This window comes from Petaurus breviceps, unplaced genomic scaffold (assembly GCF_028583685.1).
Source record: "Petaurus breviceps papuanus isolate PSGF00001 unplaced genomic scaffold, PetGlider_PUasm1.0 350, whole genome shotgun sequence".
Classification (NCBI taxonomy): domain Eukaryota; kingdom Metazoa; phylum Chordata; class Mammalia; order Diprotodontia; family Petauridae; genus Petaurus; species Petaurus breviceps.
In genome coordinates this window covers 1427783-1446932 of record NW_027186199.1, presented here as the reverse complement: position 1 = coordinate 1446932, position 19150 = coordinate 1427783, and the positions used below count along the sequence as shown (strand labels likewise).

The window sequence follows — 19150 nt, the reverse complement described above, 5'->3', positions numbered from 1 at the left end:
GGGTTCCACAGCCAGCATGTGTCAGATGTACTCTTCCTGTCCCTGAGGCTCCAGACTCCATGCCTTCTCAGCCCCCTCACCTGCTTCTCCCCATTGGTCAAAGAAGCAACAAACTCCTCCCAAGGTCTTCTTTTCTAGAGGATTGAGAACTTCCCAGCTAACTCTTTATTTTTTATCAGTTATTCTTGGTTTTAACATTATGCTAGGTTCCCCAGTGGCCCCCATCTCCTACCCCTTTTCTCCAACTTCCTTTTGTATATTATCCTCCCCCATTAAATTGCAAATCCCTGAGGGCAGGAAATGTTTTTTTTTCCTATTTGTATCCCCAGCATTTGACACAGCACCTAGCACATAGTAGGCCTTTAATAAATCTTTATTGACTATTATACAACATCCTGCTTCTGGCAGGATACCTATGAAATTAAAAATATTCATCACATATTTTCGTCCTTTTGCTACAGATATCTGAGGTTATGCTTTCTATTGGGAGGCTGCCTCTTGGCCATTGTCTCCAAGGAACCACTAGGCAGCTTTCCTCATTTTTCTATGTCATACCTGCTGCTTCCTGGTACCAAGAATGGCAGATCTATGCAGAAAATTTTCTCCTTTCCACACCCTTTAAGCTCCCTTTTCATTTTCTAGATCAGATCTCCCCTTGGGGTGAGGGGGAAAGGTAAGATGGAAGGAAACAGACCATCAGAGACAGTATCTTGGGATGAAAAGGAGGCAACAGCAGAGAAGGAGGGAAATCGTTTATGCCAGTACAAGGAACCAGGCCCTCTCCCCATATTCTTCTCCCCACCTTACTTCATCCAACACTACCTGGCCCATGTGGAAAAACCAGACCTGGGTGATTCAGTCAAAGAAGGAACAAGTAGGCCCTGGGGACATTTCAGCAGTCAGTAAGGAGGAAGTGATAAAGAGGGGGACCTGAGGTCACTGCAGCTGTCATTATGGAGAATGCTGGAGTCTGGTACACGCTGACAGGTGATGAGGAAAATGGGCAAGGCCTGAGTGTCATGGAAGATGACAAAAATTCTAGGCTTTCTTGTCGAGTCAACAGCACTGTCGTAGCGCTGGATGCCCTGCCCAGTGTCCCTCTGGGGTGGAACTCGAAGCTCTGGACGTCCTGGCCCATAGTCTCCTGTCAGCACTTGAGCTACGAACACTGCCTTGTGCCCGTTGGCATCTGGAGGTGAGTATCGGTCCTCGATAGAGACCTTGGCGTGTACAGCAAAGTACACTCCCTGCCCATACAAGGTGGCTGGGGAAGAGAGGGGAAAGATGAGACTCCAGTCCCCTGCCCTCACTGTACCCCAGAGTCTTCCCATAGCTCTGGGTCAGGCCAAATACCCTTTACACAGGTGACCCCACCATCACTCCCTAATCCCTCACCCCTCTCCTTAAATCCTTCACTCTTCCCCACAACACCCCCCCAACCTGTATCTCAGTCCTACTCCTCACTCTCCCATGCCTGCGAACCCTCTCACCCTGTTCCCCCAAACCTTTCTTGTGAGGCCCTCACATTGCCTCCCTGCCTCTCACCATTGCGTCCACAGAAGCTCCGATTGAAGCCGTGGCTGCAGATATCAGGCACAGCTTGCCAAGAGGTCCCATGGTACAGGATTCGCTCGACAGGATGCTGGAGACATGACTCTGCCAGGGTCTTCTTATGCAGCTCATACTGACTCTGGAGCAGGGGCTGAGAAACCCGTTCCACCTAAGGGCAAAAGAAGGAGGCTGACATTCAGTGGGCCAGAAGCTTAAGGGGACTCTACCCCTAAATGCCTCCAATCATAACCCCAAATGTGATCACTAACATACTCCAAAGACCCTGAGAATGCTCCTGGAACTTTCTGGACTTGATCTGGACCAAAAGGTCAAGAAGTCACTTCCCTTCATTTCCTGGGCTATGACCTAGGTACAAATGCAGTGAGTGCCCAGCAGCTATAGTGACTTCTCTATGGCCCTAGAAGGCAGCCTCTGACACCTACTATAGCCAGGTTGCCTGCAGAACTTTGTCCTGGGTAGGCATATGGGTAGGGATTGAGGAGAGGGTAGCTGAAGTATTAGGCTTAGCTCCAGTTCCAGGGCAGTGTAGGGCTTCCTGGTGTCAGCTCAGAGATGACAGCAGTGTCCCAAGAGACGGGTTCAAATCCCACCTCCAACAGTTACTAGCTGTGTCATCATGGACAAGTCATTTAACTTCTCTATGCCTAGGTTTTCTCCCTTGTAAAATGCAGCCTGTTTCTTCTTTTGAAAATTAGTCACTGGAGCCCTATAGTTGTTGCAAAGTAAACCGTAGGCCACCTGGAATTCTAACTATCAGCCTTTGGATTATATCTATACTCAGAGATCATTTCTCCAGGGGATCAGTTTAGTTTGCTGAGAATGGTAATACAAGCCAGGCCAGTCTCGGGGGAAAGGCCTTGAGTCAAAGCTCAGAAATCATAGTGGTAATGTTGGGAGAGGGCCAAGAGATTCAAGAGAAACCTTTGGAAGGCATCCATATCACAGTGCCCACTTGACCTTGAGCAGCTCTTTTGGGACTCTTTTTCTCCTTAAAGCCTCCTAGAATGCCATGACCTTTGTGCCCTGCCCCCAACCCTCTGACCTTGGACTTGAGGAAAAGCCCCAATTTCCTCCCTTCAACCTCCTAGCTCAAACCTCAGGTTGTCATGGGCAATGGAAGAGAGATAGCAGGGAGAAGGGATGATAATAGTTAAAACAATAGTAAACACCAATTTAAACCTTATAAACAACTTTCTTCATAACAGTGGAAAGATTACTATCCCCATTTTACCAAGGAAAAAATAATAATAGTAGCTAAAAAAATAATAAAATAATAATATAAAATTAATATTGTGCTTTAAGGGTTGCAAAGTGCTTTACAAATATCATATCATCTGATCCTCACAACTAAAAGTAGGTACTATTATTATCCCCATTTTACAGATGAGGAAACCGAGGCAGAGGTTAAGAGACCTTTCCAGGATGACATAGTTAGTAAGCATCAGAGGCTAGATTTGAACATAGGTCTTCCTGCCTCCGTAACTTAAACTCTATAAATTACATACCATAATTTGTCCAGCCATTCCTCAATTGACAGGCATCCCTTCAATTTCCAATTCTTTGCCATCACAGAGAGTTGCTGTAAATATTTTTTCACATATGGGTCCTTTTCGTTTTTCTTGGGTCTCTTAGGCAGATAGTTCTAATAGTGCTATACCTGATTCCAAAGGTATACACAGTTTAAGAGTTTTTTGAGAGTAGTTACAAATCACTTTCCAGAATGGTTGGACTAGGTAATGGTCCCAACAACAGACATTAGTGTACCTATTTCCCCACATCCCTCCAGCATTTGCCATTTTCCCTTTCTGTCGTGTTAGCCAATATGATGAGTGTGAGGTGGTACCTCAAGTTATTGTAATCTGCATTTCTTTATTTATTAGTGATTTAGGGTATTTTTTTCATATGAATATTGATAGCTCTAATTTCTTTAGAGGAAGACTTTCCATCTGGAAATTCTCTTTACCAATGAAATCACAGATCCAGGACCTTTCCCTGTCTTTATAGTATCACAAGAAATACGAAGAATTTCAAGGATCTTTGGAAGCTACTGATACAGATGGATGTGAGCAGAGCCAGGAGAACAAGATATTCATCAACCACAACTGTGTAAATGAAAAGAACACAAAAAAGGTACGAGAACCCTGTTTAAATGACCAACTTCAATCCTGGAGAATTGTCAGTGAGGCATACCTCCCACCTATCAGCAGAGAGGTAAGGAACTCCAGATATGAAATGAGGTATATGCCGAAGAAGGTGGTCACTATTTTAAAACCAAACACAATAGAAGCCCTGCTCTAACTCCCAGACTACTATTTCTAGCCAAACCCAAGCTCTCGCCACGGTAGCCAGAGGAAAGAGGACCTCTTTTCTGATCTTCCAGGCTTGGGTCGAACTTCTGGGAGCTGGTGAAGGGGACAGTGTTTAAAGTGGAGGAAGGTAGAAGTGCTCAGGAATGCCCAGGGCAGGGTGGGCTTGGCTTTAAGCTTACCTTAATGATGCGAATCTTGTTGCAGGAGCTGCCCAAGGTTCTGTAAAAGGCTTGGACTGTCTCCTGGAATTCCTCACTGCTCTCCTCCAGGCACTCCAGCTCTAGGGGCTGCTGCCCCATCGCCTGTGGCACCACTGATGAGGTGTGGGGGGAGAAGTGAGGGGGACACAGAGCCAAAACCTTCATCCCTTCCCTCCCCAAGGTCCTGACACTCAATTATTGTTGTTGTTTGGAGATGGGAGGGGTGGGGTTGGGGGAGAAGCACTGAGCATGTGGACAAGTGACTACGGAAGATGAAGGTAAAAGTAGTGGGGGAGGGGGTTAGCACCAGCCTTACCTTCTGTGCTAGCAGGTTCTGGGGCCAATGTGCGGCTCTGGCTCAAGGGGACAGCCATCAGTGCTCTGAGGTGACTGGCAGCACAGGAAGGCTGGGGACCATAGCCACTTACAACAGCACAGTTTCCTTGCAGGTGAACTGTCACATCATGGTGCCTTGCTAAGCGGGACCAGAATGCAGGGGGTAAACACTGGTCTACACCCATCACCCTCTCCTCTTGCAGTTGTGTCCTGAGAACAGTCTCTAAAGCTTGGCTCAGCTCACTGGGGTCCTGACCAAAGGCAACATGCACCACAAGTCTCCCGTTACTGTCACCACTGCCACTGCCATGGGACTCTATCTCATCCAGCAGGGACAGCATCAGTGCTTGCTTTAGAGTTCTTGTCTCCCACGTTGCCAAGTTCTTCTCCTCCAGGGAATGATGAAGGGCCAACTGCAGAGCTGCTTCCTCCTCAAGATCCTCCTTCGTTCTGCCAGGGGCTGCTACCCCCTCCTCAGAGTCATGCATTTCCTCCTCCTCCACCTCCAAGGGAAGACATTCTTCTTCATCTGGATCCTTCAGGGTGTCCAGAAACCTCTTGATCTCCTCTGAAGGGCAGGTAGAAGGATAGAGTTGGAGAAGTAAAAAATAGGAGAGGGGGATAGGGACAGTGGCAGAGGGGAGGCTGGGTGGTGCCCATACCCATTTGGATGCCCGAAGTGTCTGGAGCAGTGCTACTACAGGGCAGGGGGTCATGGGTCCAGCCTGCTGGCGACTCTAGAAGGTCCATAGGGTCAAGCTGTGGAATAGGATCAGATAGGGAGAAGCAGAGTCAGGACTCTACACATTCACTGCCATACTCCTCCAGTCCCTATGTCTCTTGGGGTAGCAACCTAAGGCCAGAGCTGAGGTTCAAAGATCAGAATGATGGTAGCAAGATCTGAGATTGGGGAGTGTCACGATTAGGGTCAGTTAGCTCAGAGGTCAGGGTTGGGGCTTAGGGGAGAGGGTGAAGGTAAGTACCTCCACAGGGTCTGCATCGGGGGCTGCCACCACCTGTTGCTCTATTGTAAAGATGCAATGGAATTGGACCTCCAGGTCCTTCAGGAGGCGTTGGCCCTCACTGCCCATCAGGAAGCAGGCACTGCCCGGGTGTTTCAGAGGCAATGTATGACACTCAATGCTGTCTAGAAGGCTCTGTAGGAAGTCTTTGGCAGCTTGGCATGGCTCCAGTGCCCCACTGAGCTGTGGACATAAATAAAAGATCAGAGGGAGATCATTGAGTTGGGGGGAAAGGAAAGCTACCTCTTTCCTCAATGAGTTATGTCTGCTATCAGAGCCTCTGAGGTTACGCCTGTGAAATCGTAAACCTATTCTGGTAGGACTCTGGGAGATATCTCCCCTGGATGGGCCAAAAAGAAGAGATATGGGAGAGACCAGGGAAACTAGCTGGAAATAATAATCTGAACTTGGGAAAATGCAATCAGCCCCTTGGTTCAGAACCCATTCACAGTCAATCTTCAGTGCTCCTCTATTGTTTATAGTATAAAATAGAAATTCTGTCTGGTACAGCCACACTCTGTTCCCATCTACTTTTCAAAGAATCCCTAGTTTCCTTCAAAGTACAGCTCAGGGGTCATTCCTAATCCCCCAATTGATAATGCTCTCTACCTCTTATAATCATTTTGTGTCACCTTGTAGTTATTTACTAATTGTTTGCTTCTCCCAAAAGAATGAATATAAGCTCTGTGAGGTCAGGGGCTTGGCATTTTTGTCTCTGTATCCCAGTGTCTAGTACAGTACTTTGCACATAAAGCAATTTGTTGAATTAAATGGAATCTCTTCTGCCACTTTTCAATATTCCGGAATAAAAATTGTCTCTATAGCTTCCTGAAAAATGTTCATCTAATCTTTGCTTGAAGAACTTCAGTGATGGGGAACTCTCTATATCCCCAAAGCAGCCCAACCCATTTGGGGACAGCCCCAATTGTTAGATTTTCCCTCCTATTAGAGTAGAACAAGAAGAACTTTGTACACAATTACGGACACATTGTATCTATGACAACTAACTTTGATAGACTGGGCTCCTCTCAGCAATGCAAAGGTTAGAAGACAACTCCAAAAGATTCATGATGGAGAGGGCTATCCACATCCAGGGAAAGAACTATAGAGTCTGAATGCAGATCAAAGCAAGCTACTGGCTCTCTCTCTTTTTCGTTTTGTTCTGTTTCTTCTTCCTCATTATTCATTCCATTGGCTATAATTCTTCTTTATAACTTGACTAATGTTTAATGTGAAGGTATTTGTAGAACCTGTAACTGATTGTATGTCGTCATGGGCGGGAGGGGGAGAAAATTTGGAACTCAAGGGATTGTGGAATTGAATGTTGTAAACTAAAAGTAAATAAATAGTTTTTTAAAAAATTTAAAAAAAAAAGAATTTCCCTCATATTAAGTCCAAGTTTTCCTTCTTTTTCAGTGACCTACAAGTTGGAGGTTCTCCTCAGGTAGAAAACAAGAAGGTAGTGAGTGGATAGACCTTGAAGTGGGGCTTCCAAACATGAAGAGATTAGAAATTCCCACCTAGCAAGGAGATGGAAAGGTGCTTCCTATCTCTGTGGCCACATGGTTACTCCTGGCCTAGATGATTCATTAGTAAATAATAGTAATAGCAACTGCTACAGACACAAGGTTTGCAAAATACCATATATATTCTCTCAATTGAGCCTCTCAACAGCTCTTCAAACAAGCAAATTAATAAATCCAGAAGAAATTACAGGTAATTGGATGGCACAATATAACCAGGTGAAATCAGGAAAGGAAACCTGAAAGAAGTAGTATTTGAGTTTAACCTTGAAGAGAGTTAGGCATTACAAGAGATGGAAGTGAGGATGGGACATCTCAGGCATGGGGGACAGCCGGTCCAAAGGCATGAAGATACTAAATGGAATGTTTCTGTACAACCCCATGAAACCTTATAATTTACACCAGGTGGAATCAAGATCAAGAAATCTAATGATTTCATACAAGAAATGACTTCTTCAATACCTAGAAATGTACCCCCAAGGGGCAGCTAGTTGGTGTAGTGAGTAAAGCGCCAGCCCAGAGTCAGGAGAACCCGAGTTCAATTCCGGCCTCAGACACTTAACACCCACACAAAAAGACTAGCCGTGTAACCTTGGGCAAGTTGCTTAACCCCAATTGCCCTCCAAAAATAAAAAGAAAAAAAGAAACGTACCCCCGAAAACCCAATCAGCAACCCAGAAATCATGGGAAGAAGCCCACTAGCCCCAGTTCAAAGTAGCCTCCAAGTGTGACCAGGCCAGAGTCAGGCCAAGCATATGTGTAGCCTGCAGGATTCTGTGCCTAGAGGTAGCAAGTGCAGAAGAACCCTGAGAAAACCCTAGGGTGGAGACTTGGAAATCCATGGGAATGATCTACACAGCACAGCTGAGCAGGGCTCAGACCCTCAGGCCCAGGGCCTTGGAGATCCCTAATACTTTGCCCTGGGATGCCAGAGGGCCCTGACGATCCAGCACTCTGAACATCAAAGGTTCAGGGGAACCTAACCCCAGGAAGATGAGATCATTGAAGGAACCCAGGATAAGACCAAGTGAGGATAAGCCAAACGCACAGCAGAAGGGTGAAGTTTAGCTCTGGCACAAAGCTATAATCTAAGAAGTAAAGCTGGAGAGATGATAAAATTAAAGAAAACACTGACTAGAATAAAAATGATTGAAAATCTAGAGATTCCCAAAAGAGAGAGTAAGTCTCTTTTGGGCATACAACTGCAAGCACAAGTTATAAGAGGAAAAATTATATTTTCCCCTCAAAGACTATATAAGTACCTAGAAGAAATGAAGCAAGAAATAAAAATAAAACAAAGTTTTTTGTGGAAAGAATTGGAATGAAAAGAAGTAGCTTAGAAGAGAAAGTGGCAAACTTTACCCAAGAAATGGACTCCCTGAAGACTAGAGAAAACCAAAAAGCAATCAATAACTCCACAAGATAGCAAGAAATATTATATCAAAATTTAAAACATAAAAAAGTAAAAGATATCTGATACAAAAATAAAAAACAACTGACTTGGAAAACAGATAGAGGAGAAAAATTTTAAGAATCACTGAACTCCCTGAAAACTATGAGTAAAAAAGATACGAAAAGGGGAGGGCCTAGGGGAGGGCAGATGAGTTTGGTTTTGTACATGTTGAATTTCAGATGTGTACACTGGCAATGGTGTCAAACTCAAGTGTGACTCCAACCAGATTAAGATGTAATTAGGAAATGTTTAACAGAATATTAAAAATACAACACAACATAAATCATGTCAATTTGTGATTTTCTAAGCCAACATACAGCCAAGAGAGATCAGTTTTTATTTAAGCTTCCTGCAAGATGATGTCCAGCTCAAGATATTAATGAGGCAACTGAAGATATGAGAGTAGAGGTTAGTAGATTTGAGATTCATCAGCATAAACATGGTAATTGGATCTATGAGAACTGATGAGAAGAATATACATGCAAACATGGAGGAAGGGCTGGGAGAACTGAGCATCAGATAAGATGAATCTTGCTCATATCTGAAACAAAGGAGGGTTGAAGAGAGCCACAGTTTGGAGGAAAAATACATTCAATTCAATAAGGAAGTGATCAGGGATGGGGAAGAGGGGAAGATCAAGAGGGAGGATAGTACAAAAGGAGGGAATAGCCACATGCAAAACAATTTCTTTATCTTGGGGGGGGGGAAGCACTTATTATGGGAGGGGGTAGTGTGGAAAGGGGCCAGGGAAGAAAAGAACTATAATCTAAGGATGTGCCTTAAATTGCTTCCTACAAACTAGTAAAGGGTTGGCCATATTAATGTAACAGAATATTATTGCATAAGAAATGATGAAAGAGACATTTCAAAGAATCCTGGGTTAATATGAATTGTTGAGAGGTGAAATGAGTTAAACTAGGAGAATTTATATAAGGATAGCATCATTGTAAAGAAAAACAGCTTTGAAAGACAAGAACTGATCAATCAAGCAGCCTGATCACTCCCAGAGCCCAGGAAGAGAGTGGGTAGATCATAGGCTGCTATAGAGAGAGTTGAGAGACCCAAGAAAGGAAATAAAGTCAAGGACCATTGGAGATGCTGGAACCTCTTTTTACCTGGTCAATTCTCCTAAAAGATGTCACTGTTCCCTATTGGCTACCAGTATACTCAGAATAGCCCAGTCACAGCATCAGAAGGAACTCACCTGGAAGCCAGTGATATCTGGGCTATCCATTGGGCAAAGGGTCACTTCACCAAGGCTAGCAAGAAATTCCTGGTAATAGAACTGCAGAAATCGCAAGGCACCTGGCTCCATGGGCAGCAGGATCTCCACAGGCACCACTGCTGTGCTCCCCAGGGGTACTATTGCCCCTGGTCTCTCCACAGTCACTGACTCCTCTGGTGTCTCCCTAGTCCCTATGGCCTCCATTTCCCCCGAAGGAACTGTCTCTATGGCACTCTCCATAGGCACTGCTGCCCCTGGTTTCTTCATTATCATTGTGGCTTCCAGTCTCTCCACAGGCACTGTTTTTCCAAAGGTTTCTCTGAGCATTTTTTCTCCTGGTGATTCTATGGAAGTCATCTCTCCGGGAACTGGTCTCTCTCTTTCCTCTGGTTCAGGCTCAGGCTCAGGCTCAGGCTCAGGCTCAGGCTCCAGGACATCGTAGTGGGGGACTATGTTTAGCTCGGAATCGCTAAGTTGGTGATATTGGCTCAACACTCGCTCTGCCACTGAGAGGGGAAGACAGACAGACCTTCAGGAACCAGCACCTCTAGGGATTTCACGCTAATGGGGGCTTAAGGGACAGCAGGTCGGATGAGCGGACGGTGAAGGTAAGAGTATTGGGGTTGGGAAAGAAGCTGGATTCCAGATAGCATCTGGACCTGCTCCTCCCACGCAAAACCAGATTGGGGAATCAGGGGCTAGGGAAGAAGGAGTACTCACCCTCCCACTGCTGGAAAGTGACAACAGTTCCCTGAGCCCTAGGTAGTATCCGCAGGCCCTCCAGGGCACCACCCCCACTGCGGCGCTGATTCTCCAGGTAGAGCTGAAGCAGCGTAGGATCAGAGGGCTGATCTCTCTTCACAACCCTTACAGCACGAGCCTGCGGCACCCAGGCTAGCGACACTGTTGTTCCGTTCAGTGTTTTCCCACTGGACCGCGTAGCCAGCTCTTCAAATTCTGCCATAAGGAAGATGGTCAGGCTGGAGGACTTTGGAACAATTTTCTTCTTTTCTCCCTTACCAGGCCCCAACTTCTCCCCACTAGCAGCCCCCCTGGACTACCCTCCCCACTGCTTTCCCCATATTTCGGAGCCTCTCCCGTGTCAGCCCAGCCCACTCAGACCCCTCCTCACCTGCTTCTGAGAGAGGCGTGGGTAACTGTACCAGGGCCCGGTCTGGACGCGGGCTGGCGAGGGCCTGACACTGCCCCTTGGTGCTCAAAAGGCTCTCCACATAAAGTTCCAGGAGCTCTGGGGCTGTGCCAGGCCTCAGGCCCAGGAGCAGCAGACGTTTGGGAGCCCGGGGTGGGGAAGGCACCACACTCACAGCTGTGCCCTGCAGCACATGGCTGGCCTGGGCCAGGACTCGCTGGGCATCTGGAGTAAAGAAGGTGGAGGTCAGGGCTCACACGCACACACACGCACTTGCGCGAGTCATTCCCCATCACCCTTCCAGCCTCGCCCCTCCTCACCCTCAGGCTTTTGAAAGGTGAGGATCCCGCCGCTGTCCAGCCGCTGCCAGCCTCGCAGAGGGCCGCCTCCGGAACGCCGCCGGTTCTCGAAATACAGTGTCACTAGCTCGTTAGACACCGCGTGGGGCAGACCTCGGAGCTCCACCTGCGCCTCGGATCCCAGCTCCGTCATCCTCCCGGCCTTGCTTCTGTGCACCGGCCCGATGCCGCTGTCTGGCGATCTTCCACCAGTCCTAGAAAAACACAGCCGCTTACTTCCCCTTACAAAGAAACGAAACCAAAAGTTGAAACTTTGGCAACAAGTACCCGGGGAGGGGCAGAGTTGGATTTCATTTCATTGAAGAAGTAGCTGGTGGTGCAGTGGATAGAGTACTGCATCTAGATTCAGAAAGAACTGAGTTAAAATCCTGCCTCAGATACTTACTAGCTGTGTGACCCTGGGCAAGCCACTGAACCTCTGCCTGGCTCCGTTTCCTCATTTGCAAAATGGGGGTAATAATTGCACCTCCCTGCCAGGGTTGAGGTGAGGATCAAATAAGGTGTTCTTAAAGAGCCTATGGCCCTATTTAAATTCTAGCTATTATTGTTATTGTATTTAGAAGTGGGACTGGCAAGGACCTCCAGAAGTCATCCAGCTCCACCCCCTCATTTCACAGCTGATGACACTGAAGCCCTAAGAGGTGAAGGGACTTGCCAGAATTTGAATTCAGGTAAAAGCCAGAATGTGAATCCAGGACCTCTGATTTCTGAGTCTGCATAGAATTCTGAAGCATGCTGAAACTCTGCTGTGGAAGTCTATTAAATGCAAAACTCATGAAGAGCCATGTTTATCAGCTTTCCTGTATGCTGGTATCTCAGTTAGGAATATTTATGAGGAAGCCTTCTAGAAAGGAAAGACTGGAGTGAGGGAGATTTCATCAGGAGGCTATTCCAACAGTATAGCCCAGAGAGGATTAGGCTCAGACTCAAGGCTGGTTAAGCAAAATTAGGGATTTTGTGAAGGAAGAAGTAACAGGACTTGTCAATTGATTGGATATGGGGATAGAGAGGGAGAGTCAAAGATTCTCTTTAAGTCAAGAGTACTTCTGAAGTTGTAAAACTGGCTTACTTCAAGGATCACAGGACCATAGGTTTAGAGCAGGAAAGGATCTCAGAAGTCACCCCCTGATTTTGTAGATGAGGAAATGGAGGCCAAGAGAAGTGGGATGACTTGGTCACTGGGTGTGACCATATAGGTAGTAAGCAGCAGAAGTGGGATTTGAACCCAGGTACTTTGGCTCTATATGCAGTACTCTTCCTAATGACAGGGTGGACTTGGGAGACATAAGAAGTGAGTCCTGTTTAGAACATGTTTCTTGCATTTGAATTGCCTACAGGACACTCAGGTGTTATATAACCATTCATTATATGATAGCATGGGATTAGAGGCTGGGAGAAAAATGAGAGCTGGATTATATCCTGTTCACCTACCTCTCCCACCCCCACACACACTTCCACATCTTGCTCCAGAATCAGATCAATGTTACCATTGCTTTTGGAAAATGCATGTTTTATGTCAGTTTCCTGCACTATGATCAATTCACTGTCCCCACAAGACCTCAGATCAAATTTCCCCTCTTTGGACACCACTCTCCTTTGTGTTTTGTCTAACAGATAGAGTATATGTGTTACCTAACCCAGATAGAAATCTGTTAGAATATAAGCTTCTTGAGGACATATACTGTCTCTCTCTGTAAATTATTTTTTAATCTACTTTTTTTTTTGGTAGGGTGAAGGCAAGGCAATTGGGATTAAGCAACTCACCCAAGGTCACACAGCTAGAAGTGTCAAGTGCTTGAGGCCAGATTTGAACTCAGGTCCTCCTGACTCTAGGGCCAGTGTCCTATTAACTGTGCCACCTAGCTGCCCTTCTCTTTGTAAATTTTTTAAAATATTGATATATTTTGTTTTCATATTGCCTAAATTCCTTCTAGTACTCCTTTTCCTTACCTCTCCAGAGGGCCATTCCATACACCAAAGAATATTTTTAAGAAAAAGAGAAAGAGAAAAAAAATCAGTCAAACCAATCAAGACATTAAAAGGTCATGTGCAATGGTGCCACAACCATGGATCTCCCACCTCTGAAAAGGAGCAGAGGAGATGTCTAACCTACATGTCTTCTCTCTGACCATCCTTGTTCTTTGTAATTCTGTAATATTCACTTTCAGTTGTTTTTGGTAGTTGTTCTTTCCATTTAAATGGCAGAAAATTTAACAGCCTTTTCTCAGTACTCATTTTCTGTTGGTCTCTCTGTAGCATTTGACACTGTTGGCCCCCACTTTCTTCTGGAATCTCTCCTCAATGGCATTTGTTGATGCCACTCTTTACACTTCTCTACTACAAATCAAACCATTTCTTTTCAGTCTCCTTATAGGACTGTCATTCAAGTCCTATCTTCTATGTATGTGGGTACACCCCAGGGCTTTGTCCTGTGCCCTCTCTTTCTTGGTGCTCTCATTAGCTCCCATGGGTTCAAAAGTGAGATGATTGCACCCTGCACCATGGTGTGGACAGTGTCAGAGGAAAGAAGGGGACTTATGCAAGGATTTGATAATTGATTTGATAGGGGAGCAAGAAAGAATGAAGAGAATAGAAATCCACTTAGATGACGATGACAATGATGATGATGATGATGATGATAACTAGCTTTCATATAGCACTTTAAAGTTGGCAGAATGCTTTTAAAATATTATTTCATTTGATCTTCAGGACAAACCTGAGAGGTAGGTACTATTATTAACCCTGTTTTACAAAAGAGGAAACAGGTAAGTACTATTATTAACCCTGCTTTACAAAAGAGGAAACTGAGGCAAAGGATGTGTGTGCAAGGTCACATAGCCATTAAGTATCTGAGGCTGGATTTGAACTTGAGTTTTCCGGACTCCAGGTCCAGCACTCCATTCACTGCATTACCTAGCTGCCTCTAGGTTTCAAAGCTGAGTGACTGGGAAGATGATGGTTCTTTCAACAATAAAAGGGAAGTTAGGAAGAGAGGATGATTTTGAGGAAAAGGAAATTAGTTCAGTTGTGGATGTGTTGAGTTTCAGATGTCCAAGGGACATCCAGTTCAAGATGTTTAATATACAGCTGGAGATGTGAGACTGGAGGTCTTGAGAGAGATTAGGGAGAGAGGTTAGGGTTGGACAAGCAGATCTGAGAGTCATCTAAATGTAAATGATAATTAAAACCATGGGAGTTGATGAAATCACCAAGTAAACTAATATATAGGGAGAAGAGAAGAGGGACCAGGAAAGAGCCTTGGAGAACATTCACAATTAGCAGATGTGACATGGATAAAGATCCAGCAAATGAGATAGAGAAGAAGTGGTCAGAGAGGTAGGATGAAAACCTAGAGAGAAGAGAGCATTAAGGAGAAAAGGATGATGAACAATGTCAAAGGCTGCAGAGGGCTCAAAAATAATGAGGATTGAGAAAAAGTTTGGTAGCTGAGAGATCATTAGTAACTTTGGAGAGAGCAGTTTTAGTTGAATAATATTCTTGGAAGACAGACTTCCAAGAATTAAAAAGAGAGTGAGAGGAAAGGAAGCAGAGGCATCTATTGTAATTGACCTGCTCAAGGAGTTTAGGTAGGAGAAATATAGGATGATAGCTAACAGGGATGGATGAATCAAGTTAGTTTTTTGAGGGTTGACATGGGCATGTTTGTAGGCAGTAGGAATATAGTCAGTAGGCAGAGAGCTATTAAAGATTAATGAGAGAACAGGGATGATAGAGGAGGATAGAATGGAATCCCTTATGAATTTAGAGGGGGCTCTCTTGACAAGGAGAAGGGCCATTTCTTCATGTAAGACAGGGAAGGATGAAGGAGATACTAGTGGAAGGCATCTGAGCAAAGCAGGATGAGGAAAAGGGGAGAAGAGGAAGCTCTTGGCAAATGGCCTCAATTTTTTTCAGTGAAATATGAGGCAAAGTTCTCAGTCTAGAGATTGGTTAGAGGGAGAGCTATGAGAGATTTGAGGAGGGATGAACAGCTTTGGAAAAGCCACTGTGGTGAATGGGATATTGAACTTATCAGGAAGGTGTAAAAAGATTGCCTTGCTGCAATGAAATCCCAGTTGAGCTTATGTAACATAAATCTGTAGTGGACCCAGTTTGAAGAGTTTTGTGATTTTTTCAGCTTCATTCAGTAGCAAATGAGCAGGAGCCTAGTCAATGGATCAATTCTAGACTGGGATATGGAAGGACAAAATCTTTGACAGGTTAAAAGGAAAAGGGACTTGAGAGAAGTGGGCAGAGCAGAGTTGAACTGAGTGTTCAAGTGAGTTGACCACAGGATCAATATGGGGAAGGGAAGAGGATGTAACCTGTACAGGTAGGTGGGAAAGAACTATGGGGTGCCATGATTGGAGGTCACAGTGAGGAAGAACAAGGGTTAGAGTTTCAAGGCAGAAGGCGAAGTGGAATGATAATAGATTATGATGAGATAAAGGAATTTCAGAGTTTATGAACATGGAAACAGTGTATTTGCCACAAGAGCAAGAGTATGACCATCTCTTTGTGCAGCTGAGGTGGGGTGGAGGAACAGGTTGTGGGAAATGAGTAAGTTGCAGAATTGGGAGGTTAGGGAGTTTGAGGGAATATCACTATGGATGTTGAATTTCCTTAGTATGAGGGCAGGAAATGGAGAGGAAAGACTGTGAGCCAGACACCGAATGCCTTGAGGAAGGAAGAGAAGTGTCCTAGAGTGGGGGAGACGATAGCTACCAAAATCTTGATTGAGTGATAAACATTGGATTGAATGAACCTCAGTAGAGGGAGTGCCTGGAAGTGGTAATGAGCTGCAAGAAGTAATCCAACTTCCCCGCCATGATCAGTGAGTCAGAAGCGCAATAGTGCTGAAAAAGGTCGACAGGGAGGTTGTCATCAGGTGATAACCAAGTCTCAGTGAGAACAATCAAATAGATGCAATGATAACAGAAAATATTTAAGATGAAATCTAGTTCTTTACCTATGTAGCAGGCTTTCCAAAAAGCACAGTGGAAGGGTTGAGTGGCTTTAGAGTAGGGGAGTGGGGGTAGGTGAGATTGGGTTAAGGGGGATGGGAATAAACCTTTTGGAGATGTGACCTGGCAACTACCTCTGCAGGATCTGAAAATCTAGGTAAGAAAATTGCCACCACCACAATCTTGTCAAATGGTTCAAAATCAGAAATCAATATAGTTTTATCCATGGAAATAATATTAAAGGAGATACATTACCATTTGTTTTGCCACTGTATCCTAAGGAACATGGGATCTTTCTCTTCAACTTGCAGCTAAGGCCTTCAATATATGCTGATCCTACAATTAGAAACAAAGCTCTTTGAGAGCAAGGACTGTCTTTCTTTTCTATTTGTGTTGACATTGTTTATCAAAATGCTTTACACATAGTAAAGCACTCAAAAGTTTTTTCATTGCTACATTGATTTTCTTGCAAGGGGGTGCAATATCTAAATTGTACACTAGATAGCACTATACTCAAGCCATCAGTCAAGAAATAGCTATAGTGTCTCTGGTGTCCCTGTGCTAGGTTCAATGGTCAGGTCCCGGATTTAAACTAAGGGATAATGTGGCCATATGACTCAAAATTATTAAAACAGGAAAAATCCATGGCCTTACCCCAACCCTGCATCTGCAAGTTACTCTTTAAATCAAAACCACCCCCCACAATCATAGAACAAAATCTCTTTATTTTTGCCACATAATTAGTTGGATATGGAAAAAATGAAAGAAAAGATTAAATATTCCTACATGGGGCACTCTACCCCTAATTGGTCCAGCTGCCAGCACAGCCCTCAGCCAGCACAGCCATTGTCCAGGGAAACAAGCCCATGAGGAAGGGGCTAGTCATCCCAGCAACTGCCAATCACCCCTAGCTAGTCCTTAAGCACTCACCACCACTGCCCCTCCCCAGGTCATGGGAGGTCTTCCACATCTGTAATTCTGCCTGGGACTTGGTTAACAGGGAAGAGAAAAAGTCTCTCCACTTTCTCACTAGCCAAATAAGAGTCTCACCTACTGTGTCACCCCCTCCCTGAACCCATTGGAGTTTCAGGATCATTCTTTATCACTTCTGCAGTGCTGGCCTCAGGCAGTTTCTGTGGCTGCAGCTGGGCCCACAGTATTGGTAAAAATGTAAAGTTGCTCATGTACCACATCCAGCATGGCAGTCAGGAAGTCTCTCTAAAAGAACAAGAGAAAAAGGGGGAGAAAACCAATTCTAGGTGCCAACATCCAGGTTTTGCTCCCCTCTTTTCATTATGCAACTTCCTGGCCATTAAAAGCAGGCATCTAGGGCATATTTTTTTTTTTTTACTGATAGGGGAAGGGCACAGTGAGCAGTAGAGATATTATTCCAGTTTTCTCTCTGCTCCTCAAAATGACATCACCCTAGGTCCAGAGATAAACAATACTATGAAAAAATACAAGGACAATAGTATGAGAGGGCGTAAGGGCATGACGTGAGTGTCAGTTACACCTGGAATTATTTCCCTTCTCACCTCCACCTCTTGGAACCCCCAATTCTCTCTAAGGCTCAGCTCAACTTCCCCCTCTGACAAAAGGTCATTCTTGATTCACCAGTTAATGTCCTCTGTCCCATACTCAGGGAAGCAGAGGTGAAAAATGACACGGTTCCTGACCCCAGTGAGCTCACAGTCATATAAAAAATGGATCAGAAGCTAGGAGCATAATTAGAAGACAGTCCAGGTGAGAAGTAAGAAACTAAACTAGTATGTCTGCCTAGTGAGTGGTAAGAAGGGAACAGCTAGGAGAGCTACTGATGAGGTAGAATAAATAAGATATTGATGACTGATTGGCTATGGGTGATGGAAATGTCAAGAATGGTTCCAAGGCTGTGAACTTGAGGAACTGGAAGGATGATGGTACCCTCAACAAAAAAAAGAAAGAAAAAGAAAATTGGAGGAGTGGGGAAGATAACGAAGTTTGGATAGGTTCAGTTTGAGGTGTGTACAGGACACCTCATGGAGATGTAGCCTATTAGAGATGAGATGTCCCACAAACAGTTGATTATGGGGCTGAAAACTGAGGACAGAGACTAGGGTTGGATTTGTCCATGAATGAATGAAAAATTAATTGCTTACTGCATGCAAAGCATTGTGCTGAGGATACAAAAGCAGCCCAGTTCCTGCTGTCGAGGGGTGCAGCTTTTAATGTAGGGAAATAACACATATAGAAGATTTTAGCTACAAGACAGATAGAAAGGCCCATGGTCTCTAGGGTGCAGTGGCCAAGCTGATGGTAATGCATCTTCTCTAGTATTATTTCCAACAATAAAACCACATTGCTTTTCTGATGTTGAACCATTTGATAGAGCCAAGGACTTTGGAGGTAAGAACTTCCTTTTCTGTGTCTTCGTTAGCTATGGTTGTTGAAGAAAGGGGCTTAATTCAGCACCTGAAGAGGAAGTTACCAGGTCACATCTTCAAAAGGGCTGCTAAACCTGTTTTATGATTTTGGGAGCCAGGCTGCAAGAAAAGCTGGTGAGGGGGAATTGTTGCTGTTCTTGGGGCTTTTGGGCTCAGGGTACTGGCCTGTTTCCACCTGTATCTGAGATGAGGTGGTGGTCAGGGTGGTCTGACCTTGGCAGCTAAAGATGACTTTTCTTCTCTGCCAGTGAAACTTAGGGAGCATTTAGTTTTAGTTGGTTCCCTTTCCACATGCATCATTTCCCTCCACATGCATCGTTTCCTTCAATGATGGTTGTCAGGACCAGGATGGAAGCAGGAGATCTGGGGAGTCATCTACATAGAGATAATGATTGAATTAATGGGAAGTAAGGAGATCACTAAGATCTAAGATATCACTATGATAGAGAGTGAAGAGATAAGGGTTCAAATCCTTGGTACACCCCTAGTTAAGTGGCAGTACAGATATTATGATCTAGTAAAAAAGACTGAAAAGCAACAAACAGGTAGAAGAAGGACCAAGTAAGTAGAGTTATAAAAATTCAAGAAGATAGTATTCAGGAGGAGATGGTCAA

The 19150-nt window shown here is 44.7% G+C and overlaps 1 protein-coding gene across 3 annotated transcripts; it reads right to left on the bottom strand.

The window, feature by feature from the left end:
• Positions 1-358: 358 nt before the first annotated feature.
• On the bottom strand, positions 359-11350 carry PARP10 (poly(ADP-ribose) polymerase family member 10). Of its 3 annotated transcripts, XM_069097058.1 has the most exons (11): positions 11111-11350; positions 10773-11015; positions 10361-10597; positions 9620-10146; positions 5401-5622; positions 5080-5176; positions 4398-4985; positions 4061-4194; positions 3078-3151; positions 1546-1720; positions 1034-1264 (listed from the first exon to the last, which is right to left on the bottom strand). In XM_069097058.1, exons 1-11 carry the CDS (start codon positions 11280-11282, stop codon positions 1160-1162), a joined length of 2574 nt encoding a protein of 857 aa, XP_068953159.1. In that variant the 5' UTR covers positions 11283-11350; the 3' UTR covers positions 1034-1159. The 3 variants fall into 3 exon arrangements, with proteins under 3 accessions (XP_068953157.1, XP_068953158.1, XP_068953159.1); XM_069097056.1 differs by lacking the exon at positions 3078-3151 and having other exon boundaries at positions 359-1264; XM_069097057.1 differs by lacking the exon at positions 3078-3151 and having other exon boundaries at positions 359-1264; positions 5434-5622.
• Between the last annotated feature and the right edge of the window lie 7800 nt (positions 11351-19150).